The sequence below is a fragment of the Theropithecus gelada genome, chromosome 19 (genome assembly GCF_003255815.1).
Source record: "Theropithecus gelada isolate Dixy chromosome 19, Tgel_1.0, whole genome shotgun sequence".
NCBI classification, from domain to species: domain Eukaryota; kingdom Metazoa; phylum Chordata; class Mammalia; order Primates; family Cercopithecidae; genus Theropithecus; species Theropithecus gelada.
The window spans coordinates 34,705,216-34,717,010 of record NC_037687.1 but is presented as its reverse complement, the minus strand read 5'-3'; the positions used below and the strand labels follow the sequence as shown (position 1 = coordinate 34,717,010).

Here is an 11,795-nt window from a genome sequence, read left to right as displayed (position 1 = left end):
AGGGCTAAGGATAAAGGCGTTTCCTGAGTGCACGTGACAATGGATCCGGACTTCCGGCGCCCTCTAGTGGCGGCCATTTTGATTGGTGTTGGGTTTATTTGTGGGAGAGACTAGTCAGCGCTAGGTCGGGACTACGGTGACGGAACCCAGAAGGCGGAGAGCAGTTGTCCTCCGCTGCACGAGGCGACTCTGGAGCTCTGTGACGGTGCCCAGCGTGTCCCACTCCTGGGACAGGATAGGGACCGCCGTGCCCGTATCTCCTGGCTGGTCGCCCTCTCCTCTGGACCCTGCTTAAAACCGCGTGGTTCGATGGCGGCGGCGGCCACGCTGAGGCTCTCAGCTCAGGTAATTGTGGCGCCCTCAGGTCACCTCATTGTCGTCCAAAAGCAGCGAGGTGGTAGCGCCTGCTCACGGCTCTGCAGCCCGGACGCCGGCGTCGGGACACTGAGGCGCTCGCGGGAGGGGCCCCATTTCTGACACCCGTGGGATGCGGTGGGAAGACCTACAGGTATAGGAACTGGCGCGGGCAAAGGCCTGCAGGTGAACTAAGCCATGGAATCTGGGGTCGACAGGTGCCTGTTGTGAGCAAATTATGAGGCGGAGCTCCTCCTGGAAGAGCAAGCAGGCTGGGGGCTATGCACTCATCATGAGGACGCTAGAAGCCATGGAGAGTTTGGAAGAAAGGAGGGATGTCTAGAGCATTGCAAGGGTAGAGATAATCAGGTTCACCATGTTTGTGTCTTTCCACAGTGTCAGGTGTTAACTGATGTTATTTGAGTCAACAAAAGCCATGAGCTAAATGGAGTTCGAAGGAGGCAATTCTCTTTAGTGATTCCGGTTCACTTGGTAGTCGGCCATGGGCACAGAGGCTCAAGACACTCAACTCAGTCAATATAGCAAACCATACACAATAGTATACTTAACATATAAGTGTTATAGGTTAAACATTCCACAACGAACAAAGTAATGTTTAGCATCAAGAGGAAAAAGATTTAGGAGCAAACGTTATGGAACCAGTTTAGAGGGAGCAAAGAAGACAAAAGGCATCCTGGTCTGGGCCAGTTGGTGGGCGACTGGCCTGCAGTCTTACAAGGAAGCATCTTTAAGGTGGCAGAGCCTTAGGCAGCAGATGCTGAGTTTTTATTATGAGTGACTGTCAGGACGGCCCTTTTGAGCTGCTGAAGGTCTAATCTTTTATAGTTACGGAATCCTCTGGGGAGAACTGATAGTGGAAGAGTTTGCTTGTTTGTGACCTTAGCTGGTTAGATGCAGTCTTTATTTATTTTTTTATTTTATTTTCTTGAGACGGAGTTTCACTCTTGTTGCCCAGGCAGGAGTGCAATGGCACGATCTCGCCTCACCACAATCTCCGCCTTCGGGGTTCAAATGATTCTCCTGCCACAGCCTCCCGAGTGGCTGGGATTACAGGCATGCGCCACCACACCCGGCTGATTTTTTGTATGTGTGGTGTTTTTTTTTTTTTTGGAGACGGAGTCTCGCTCTGTGGCCCAGGCTGGAGTGCAGTGGCCGGATCTCTGCTCACTGCAAGCTCCGCCCCCCGGGTTTACGCCATTCTCCTGTCTCAGCCTCCCGAGTAGCTGGGACTACAGGCACCCGCCACCTCGCCTGGCTAGTTTTTTGTATTTTTTAGTAGAGACGGGGTTTCACCGTGTTAGCCAGGATGGTCTCGATCTTCTGACCTCCTGATCCGCCCGTCTTGGCCTCCCAAAGTGCTGGAATTACAGGCCTGATTCTTGTTTAGTAGAGACGGGGTTTCTCCATGTTGGTCAGGCTGGTCTCAAACTCCCGACCTCAGGTAATCCGCCTGCCTCGGCCTCCCAACGTGCTGGGATTACAGGCGTGTGCCACCGTGCCCAGCTTATTTTATTTATTTATTTTTTTAAATTTTTTGAGACAGTCTCAGTCTGTCACCCAGGCTGGAGTCCAGTGGCGTGATCTTGGCTCACTGCAGCCTCCGCCTCCCGAGTTCAAGGGATTCTCCTGCTTCAGCCTCCCGAGTGTCTTGTGCGTCCTTGTGAAGAGATCACCAAACAAACGGGCTTTGTGTGAGCAATAAAGCTTTTTAATTACCTGGGTGCAGGTGGGCTGATTCCGAAAAGAGTCATCGAAGGGAGATAGGGGTGGGGCCGTTTTATAGGTTTTGGGTAGGTAAAGGAAAATTCCAGTCAAAGGGGGATTGTTCTCTGGCGGGCAGGAGTGGGAGTCACAGGGTGCTCAATGAGGGAGTTTTTGAGCCAGGATGAGCCAGGAAAAGGAATTTCACAAGATAATGTCATTGCTTAAGGCAAGGACCGGCCATTTTCACTTCTTTTGTGGTGGAATGTCATCAGTTAAGGCGGGGCAGGGCATTTGCACTTCTTTTGTGATTCTTCAGTTAATTCAGGCCATCTGGGCGTATAGGTGCAAGTCACAGGGGATGCGAAGGCTTGGCTTGGGCTCAGAGGCCTGACACCGAGTAGCTGGAATTACAGGAATCCACCACCAAGCCCGGCTAATGTTTTGTGTTTTTAGTGGAGACGGGATTTCAGCTTGTTGCCTAGGCTGGTTTTGAACCACTAGCCTTGGCCTCCGAAAGTGCTGGGATTACAGGTTGAGCCACTGCGCCTGACCATCTTTATTTTTTTGTTTATTAAACAAAGCATCTTACCCTTGATGGCAGAGTGCCCTGTGAAATACAAATTGTCTTTTTCTGAGATGGAGTTAGTTATGTCAAGTGTGCTCTATACAAAGGACAGGATCAAAATCCGGATTTTAAAGGTTTTCCAAAGGCCAATCAAAGGAAGAACAGAGTGGAGAGGTGATGAGCACCTTGGGGCCCTGGGAGGTTGAATCTTTGTTGTAGATCACATAGGTGGTAGAGATGACATTTTATATTGAGGCACTCAGGTCATACAAGCAGTCTGAGGTCACCTGACTCCAGCTCCAAGAAGGGGTACCTGGAGGTCTGAGCTCATCACATCTTATCAGGGATACATTCCTGTAATGTCTGCCTCTCCTCGAGGCACTCGTGGGTATAGGAGCATTTAAGGAACTCAGAAAAGGAAGTGGAGAGTGTTCCATTCCCTCCCTGGTCCTGACCCCGACCCATATGTTCTCTAGCTTATGGTGTCATGGGACTGTGTTTTGTAATTTTTAAAATATTTTCTTTTCTTAAATTTTAAATTTTTCTGGGTATATAGTAGGTGTATGTATTTATGAGTTACATGAGATATTTTGATAACAGGCATGCAGTGTGTAATAATATTACTAGGGTTAATGGTGTATCCATCATCTCGAGCATTTATCCTTTGTGTTTCAAACAATCCAATTAAACTCTTTTTGTTATTTAAAAATGTACAATTAGGTTATTTTTACTGTAGTCACCCTGTTGTACTACCAAATACTAGATCTTATTCTCTTTATTTTTATTTTTTTTGAGACAGTCTTACTCTGTTGCCCAGGCTGTAGTGCAGTGACATGATCTTGGCTCCCTGCAACCTCTGCTGCCCAGATTTAAGCAATTCTCCTGCCTCAGCCTCCTGAGTAACTGGGGATTACAGGCACCTGCCATCAGGCCTGGCTAATTTTTGTAGTTTATAGTAGAGATGGGGTTTCACCATCTTGGCCAGGCTGGTTTTGAACTCCTGACCTCGTGATCCACCTGCCTCAGCCTCCCAGAGGGCTGAGATTACAGGTGTGAGCCACAGCCGTGCCCTCACATTTTCTTTCTTTCTTTCTTTCTTTCTTTCTTTCTTTCTTTCTTTCTTTCTTTCTTTCTTTCTTTTTTTTTTTTTTTTTGAGACAGAGTCCCTCTCTGTCACCCAGGCTGGAATGCAGTGCTGGGATCTTGGCTCACTGCAACCTCCGCCTCCCAGGTTCAAGTGATTATCATGTCTCAGCCTCCTGAGTAGCTGGGACTAAACATGTGTGCCACCACGCCTGGGTAATTTTTTGTGTTTTTAGGAGAGATGGGATTTCACTGTGTTAGCCAGGATTGTCTCCATCTCCTGACCTCGTGATCCACTGGCCTCGTCCTCCCAAAGTGCTGGGATTACAGGTGTGAGCCACCACATCCGGCCCACATTTCCTTTATCCTTTCATTTGTTGATGAACACTTAGGTTGCTTCCAGGTCTTAGCTGCTGTGAACAGTGCTGCAGCAAGCACGGGAGTGCAGACATCTCTGTGATATACTGGATTCCTTTTGGGTTTATACCCAGCAGTGGGCTTGCTGGATTATATGGTAGCTTAATGTTTAGTTTTTTGAGGAACCCCCAAACTGTTCTCCGTAGCGGTGGTACTAATTTCCATTCCCACCAACAGTGTATGAGAAGTCCTTTTTCTTCACATCCTCACCAGCATTTGTTATTGCCTGTCTTTTGGATATAAATAAGCCATTTTAACGGGGTGAGATGATGTGCATTTTCTTATGACTAGTGATGTTGAGCACCTCTTCCTATACCTGTTTGCCATTTGTATGTCGCTGTCTTTCGTTTGTGTTTTCAAGACAGGATCTTGCTCAGTCACTCAGGCTGGAGTGCTGTAGTGTGATGATGGCTCACTGCAGCTTTGACCGCCTGGGCTCAGGCAATCCTCCTATCTCAGCCTCCCAAGTGGCACGGACCACAGCCATGTGCTACCTTGCCTTGGCTAGTTTTTAAACTTTTTTGTAGAGATAGGGGTCTCACTGGTTAAACAGGGTGGTTACTAACTGCTAGGCTCAAGCGATCTTCCTGCCTCAGTCTCCCAAACTGCTGTGATTATAGCTGGGAGCCACTGCTCCTGGCTGTATATCTTCTTTTGAGAAATGTCTATTCAGATTTTTAAATGGAATTATTAAGAGTTTTTCCTAAAGAGTTGTTTGAAGTCTTTACATATTCTGGTAATTAATCCCTTTGCAGCTGGGTAGTTTGCAGATATTTTCTCCCATTCTATGGGTTATCTCTTTACTTTGTTGATTGTTTTCTTTGCTGTGCAGAAGCTTTTTAGCTTGATCTGATGCCATTAGTCCATTGTTGCTTTGGTTGCCTGTGCTTGAAAGGTATTACTCAAGAAGTCTTTGTCGGCCAGGCTCAGTGACTCACACCTGTAATCCCAGCACTTTGGGAGGCCAAGGCGGGCGGATCACCTGAGGTCAGGAGTTTGACACCAGCATGGGCAACATGGGGAAACCCCGCCTCTACTAAAAATACAAAAATTAGCTGGGTGTGATGGTACATGCCTGTAATCGCAGCTACTCAGAGGCTGAGGCGGGAGAGTCGCTTGAACCTGGGAGGTGGAGGTTGCAGTGAGCCGAGATTGTGCCATAGCACTGCAGCCTGGGCGACAGAGTGAGACTTCATCTCAAAAAAAAAAAAAAGGAGGTCTTTGCCCACTTCAGTGTTTTTTTGTAGTAGTTTCAGAGTTTGAGGTCTTAGATTTAAGTCTCAAAAATCCATTTTGATTTTTTTTTCTTTTTTTTTTTGAGACAGGGTCTCCCTTTGTTGCCCAGGCTGGAGTGCAGTGGTGCAATCTCAGCTCACTGCAACCTCTGCCTCTTGGGTTCAAGCGATTCTCCTGCCTCAGCCCCCCTAGTAGCTGGGACTACAGGTGCGCACTACCACATCTGGCTAATTTTTGCATTTTTAGTAGAGACGGGGTTCCACCATGTTGGCCACGATGATATTGATCTCCTGACCTCGTGATCCGCCCACCTTGGCCTCCCAAAGTGCTGGGATTACAGGTGTGAGCCACTGCGCCTGGCCAGTTCTATTTAATTATTTTAATTTCTTTGCCAAATTTATCTGATAGAATTCTGAATTATTTCTGTGTTTTACTTGAGAAATTCCTCAAAATAGCTATCTTGAATTATCTCTCTGAAAGGTCACATATCTCTGTTTCTCTAGGATTAGTGCTTGGTGCTTTCGTTTGTTTGGTGAGGTCACGTTTTCCTGAATGGTGTTGATGCTTGTAGATGTTCGCCATGTCTGGGCATTAAAGAGTTAGGTGTTTATTGTAGTCTTCACAGTCTGGGCTCATTTGTTCCTGTCCTTCTTAGGAAGACTTTCTAGGTATTTGAACGGGCTCAGGTGTTGTGATCTAAGCTAGATCTACTTTAGGGGGAAGCCCACACTCAGTAATGCTGTGACTCTTGCAGACCCAGAGAGCTCTACCACCTTTGTGGTCTTGAATAAGATCTGAAAGAATTCCCTGGATTAACAGGTAGGGGCTCTTGTTGGGTCTTCCCTCACTTTCTCCCGGAGTCTCTCTGTCAGTGCTGAAGTGACTGAAACTGGGGGTTGGGGCAGAAGCACCCCTTTAGCTACCACCACTGGGACTGTGCTAGGTGAGAGCTGAAGCCAGCACAGCACTGGGTTTCACCCAAGGTTCCTGTAACCACTACATGGCTATCATCTGTGTTTCCTCAAGGCCCTAGCCCTGTACAGTCAGCAGGTGGCAAAGCCAGATAGGCTTATGTCCTTCTCAGGACGGTGAGTTCCCCAGGCCTCAGGTTGATATAGAGATGCCATCCATGAGCCAGGGATTGAAGTGAAAAACTTAGAAATCTACCTGGTGTTCCTTTGCACTGCAGCTGAGCTGGCACTCAAACTACAAGATACAGTCCTTCCCATTCTTCTCTCCCCTTTCCATAGGCAGAGCAGCCTCACTCTGTGGCCACCACCAGCACAGGCCCACAGGGAGTGTTGTCAGACGACCACTGAGGTTCCGTTAAGGGCTAAGAGCTCTTCAGTCAGCTTGTGGTGAACGTTTCCTGGTCTGAGGCTCACTCTTCAAGACTCACCCAGGGCAGGTCCAGAAATGTTATCCACGAGCCAAGGCCTGGAATCAGGCACCCCAGGAGGCTTCTTGGTGCTCTGTCCCTCTGTGGTTGAGCTGGTAACTGAGGTGCCAGAAAGTCCCCTTTACTCTCTGCTCTGTTATTCTCAAGCATGTGGGGTCTCTGACCGTAACCACCACAGCTAGCAGTGTGCTGTGTTACATCCGAAGCTGGCACGTCTCAGAGTCTCACCCAGTGCCATCGCGTACTACCTGGGCACTGCTGCTTGTTATTCAGGGGCCAAGGGTTGTTTAGTCAGAAGGTGATGGGTCCTCCCATGACTGAATTCTTCCCTTCAAGGTAGCGGGTTCTGTTTTGGTCCAGAGTGTGTCTAGAAATACTGTCTGGGTGGGCCTGGAATGGGGCCTCACAACCTGCCCAGTGCCCTATCCTGTGGCTGAGGTGATATCCAAAATGCAAGACAAAGTTCTTTTTGCTCTTCCCTCTCCTCTCGTTGAGTGGAAGGAAGGAGCCGTGTAGCCTGGGGTTGCGGGAGGGGTGGCACAAGCACACCCTTAGCTACTCCAGCTGGTGTCTCAGTAGGTTGTGCTCCCCCAACCCAACCAGGTCCACTGACTTGGAGCGCAGCTCAGCACAGGACATTTCTAGGGGTTGCAGTCCTTGTGGCCTAGACTGCCTTTCAAGTTTATTTAGGACTTCAGAGCCCTCCAACCCACAGTGGCAAGGCTTGCCAGATCTCAAGTCCTGACCATTGGGGTGGGCGATACCCCTCTGGCTGGGCTGGTCGATATGCTCACTCCCTGGGATGGCGTCCTTTGAGTTCAGCCCAGTTTTGCTTTCTGCTATGACAGGGAAGCACTGATTTCCGTGCAATGTCTGACAGTGACTGCACTTTCCCTTCCCAGGAGCACAGATTCTCCACAACAGGCAGCCACTGCTGGGGGATGGGGAGGGGTGGCATTGGCAAGTCAAGACTCTGCAGCCCCTTTTAGTGCCATTTCCCATAATACAAACTTAATTCCAGGTACTGTGAGTGCTCACTTGATTTTTGGTTCTTACAAAGGTGATTTTTTTCTGTGTAGATAGTTTTTAAATTTGGTGGTGTGGACCGGGCATGGTGGCTCATGCCTGTAATCCCAGCACTTTGGGAAGCTAAGGTGGGCAGATCACCTGAGGTCAGGAATTCGAGACCAGCCTGGCCAACATGGCAAAACCACGTTTCTACTAAAAATACAAAAATTAGTTGGGTGTGGTGGCAGGTGCTTGTAATCCCAGCTACTTGGGCGGCTGAGGCAGGGAGAATTAGGGAGAATTGCTTGAACCAGGGAGGCAGAGGTTGCAGTGAGCCAAGATCGTGCCACTGTACTCCAGCCACAGTGACAGAGCAAGACTCTGTTCTGTTAAGGTTATGATGGATGCTGCTTTCTATTCTGCCATCCTGCTCTGTTGTACCTCTGGAACTCAGTGCTTTCAACTGGGAACACTAGAGAAACCCTAAACCCTCGGCGCTAAGTCCATAACGCAGGTTGTATGGAGGTATTCCCATCTCAGTGAAACGGTGTGAACACTTAGAAGGTGAGGCTTGGATTTGGTAGCAGTATATGAAATGCTTAGAGATAAAACTGATCAGAGTGGGGAGGTGATGTTACTTCAGTTCCGTCTGGCTCCACGTTGGAGAACAGAGCATGGCGTTAAGGGAGGAGGAAGGAAGACAGCGTTGAGGCTCATTCTGTCATCCAGGTGAGGTTTAATGGACAATCCTTGGCCAAGGAGATGTCGCTGGAATTGTGATTTACATTTGGTAAAGGAGCAGTGTGATTTTCTAATGTGGTCAGTAAGGACATGCAAGAGGATTTCAGGCATGACCCTGGGGTTTTTTTGTTTTTGTTTTTAGATGGGAGTCTTGCTCTGTCACCCAGGCTGGAGTGCAGAGGCACGATCTCAGTTCACTGAACCTCTGCCTCCTGGGTTCGAGCACTTCTCCCTCAGCCTCCTGAGTAGCGGGGACTACAGGCACACGCCATCACGCCTGGCTAATTTTTGTAATTTTAGTAGAGACGGGGTTTCACCATATTGGCCAGGCTGCTCTCGAACTCCTGACCTCAGGTGATCCACCTGCCTCAGCCTTCCAAAGTGCTGGGATTACAGGCTAGAGCCACCGTGCCCGGTAACCCTAGGGTTTTTGGTCTTAGAAGCAGCAGTGATAGAAGCTGTATCAGCTGAGATGAGCAAGTTGGGATTAGGCATAATATTCATTGGGGGTATAAGGAGGGTTGTTTTCACCATGCTAAGAGCCTGAGATGCTTCAAAGACCAGTAAGTAGTGGCAGCAAGTGAGTAATGTCCACATAGGTTGCGATATCTGGGAAGGAATTGATATCGGAGACATCCAATATATGATAGCTAATGTGTGGACTAAGGTGAGTTAGCCATGGGTCCCGTTTTGGAGGGCACACTTCAGAATAAGGTAGTAAATGTTTCAGGGGGCCAGAAAGGAATGGTTGGAGGCTGAGGACTGGATGTTTTGCCTGGGTTCCTGGGTGACATGATTGGCATTCATAAACACAGGAGAGGGAGGTAAGTGACAATGTCGGGTGTATCAGATGACATAGCTTGTCATGGTGCGGACTTCCATGGAGATAATAGACATGAGACGTAGGCAGAAGTACAGGAGTAATTGAGCGAAAGGTCATCATTGCCGAGGGGTTGGCAAGTGAAGCACAGAAGTGGAATAGAGTCACGAATAGCTGAAGCCACACATGGTTCTGTGTTGCTGTGGAACCGTGCAAGGAGGCCTTCATAGAATTACTTGAGACCACCACTCCTTTTAGGATCCAATAGAATTGCAAGTCTGTGGTAATAGTGGATCGGTTTGAATGGGCCATACACACTCAGGGTGGTGTCAGCCACGATGTGGTGTAAGGCCAAAAATGAAGGCCCAATGTGATTTGCCACGTGGATGCCTGGTGATATTGGTACGACCCCAAATGGCCTGAGTGCAAGTTTCTTTCCCATTTAACTATCTTTTTGTATATTTTAAATTTTTTTCTCGTGTGTGTGTGTAGAAACAGGGTCTTGGCCATGTTGTCCAGGCTGGTCTTGAACTCCTGGGATCAAGCAGTCCTTCCACTTTGGCCTCCCAGAGTGCTGGGATTACAGGTGGGAGACTCCATGACTGGCTACTTCATGCTCTTAAGTAATGTATCTGAATGGGCGCAGTGGCTCACGCCTGTAATCCCCGCACTTTAGGAGGCTGAGGTGGGTGGATCATTTTCCATCAGGAGTTTGAAACCAGCTTGCCCAATATGGCGAAACACCATCTCTATTAAAAATACAGAAATTAGCTCGGCATGATGGTACACGCCTGTAATCCCAGTTACTGAGGTGCTGAGACAGGAGAATTACTTGAACCGAGGAGGCGGAGGTTGCAGTGAGCCAAGATTGCACCACCACACTCCAGCCTGGGTGACAGAGTGAGACTCCCGTCACAAAAAAAAAAAAAAAGAAAAGAAAAAAATAGGTAATGTGTCCTAGCCTCTGAAGCCTTTCCATCGATGGGACCAGGCAGAGTTCAAGTCAATGGCATCCTCCTGAGGGAATCAGGCCATTACATTCTCTTCATCTTACAAAGCTTGCATGCCATGGCCATGGTTGCTCTCTCTTATCTACAATGCATCCCCCATGTGGCTTTCCGTGGTGAGTGGTGTCCCTCTTATCAGGCTGTTAACATGTTTGATTTTTTTTTTTTTTTTGAGGCAGAGTTTTGCTCTTGTTGCCCAGGCTGGAGTGCAGTGGCGCGATCTCGGCTCACTGCAACCTCTGCCTCCCAGGTTCAAGGGATTCTCCTGCCTCAGCATCCCGAGTAGCTGGGATCACAGGTGCCCGACACCACGCTCTGCTAATTTTTTGTATTTTTAGTAGACCGAGGTTTCACATTGTTGGCCAGGCTGGTCTCAAACTCCTGACCTGAGGCGATCCACCCGGCTCAGCCTCCCAAAACGCTGGGATTACAAATGTGAGCCACTGCGCCTGGCTCAATACATTTGATTTATAAATTGCTCTTGATGACATCTGTAGAATATCAGATGTCATTTGTTTTACCAACATTATAACCCTAGGGGAAGATTTTAACCCACCCTAGTTGAAGAAAAAGGAGGGAATTAAGATACTTTAAGCTGGCTGGACACTGTGCTAATGCTTGTAGTCTTAGCACTTAGGGAGCCCTAGATGGGCAGATCACAAGGTCAGGAGTTCGAGACCAGCCTGGCCAACATGGTGAAATCCTATCATTACTAAAAACACAAAAAATTAACCAGGTATGGTGGTACACACCTGTAATCCCAGCTGTTCGGGAGATTGAGGCAGGATAATTGCTTGAACCCAGGAGGTGGAGGTTGCAGTGAGCCGAGATCGTGCCACTACACTTAAGCCTGGTGACAGAGTGAGACTCTGTCTCAAACAAACAAACAAAAACATATACTTTAAGTTGTTTAAAGGCCAGAGAGAGGCCAGTGGTGTGTGACAGTGAGCTGGGGATGGACATGGATATGTACCTGGAAGTCTAAAGAATGATGGGCATTCAGAGAGGGTATGTCTGATGTGCTGAAGGTGCCACATTGAGCTCTCCATGCCCTCGGTCATTCTGGGGGAAGTGCTTGTCAGGAGGGGGTGGACTCTTATGTCACAGCCACCTCACAGATACCTATTTGTTCAACTAATTATTGTTGGTGGCTGTACCCCATGACCAGTGGGCCTAGTTTCTCCAGTGGCACCTGGAGGAGGTCATGGAGTCAGGGCTTTATTGAAAGCATACCAGGAACCTCCTCCTTGAGAGGAGGATGTGCGAGAGTAGATGTGTGGGAGAGAGGGATTGTGGTACCTCAGCATAGGGGCCGTTTGTAGTTTCATCTGTCAACATCATAACAGGGCACAGTGACTTTTGAAGACGTGGCTGTGAAATTTACCCAGGAGGAATGGAATCTCCTTAGTGAGGCTCAGAGATGCCTGTACCGTGATGTGA

At 48.4% G+C, this 11,795-nt stretch overlaps 1 protein-coding gene across 1 annotated transcript in view; it reads left to right on the top strand.

Moving 5' to 3' along the window:
• LOC112612249 (zinc finger protein 552) overlaps nucleotides 1–11,795 on the top strand; it is a 65,710-nt gene continuing 53,915 nt past the window's right edge. Inside the window, exon 1 of the mRNA XM_025366544.1 lies at nucleotides 1–345. Within this exon, the coding sequence (XP_025222329.1) occupies nucleotides 310–345 (36 nt within the window). The 5' untranslated portion in view covers nucleotides 1–309. The remainder of the gene's footprint in view (nucleotides 346–11,795) is intronic.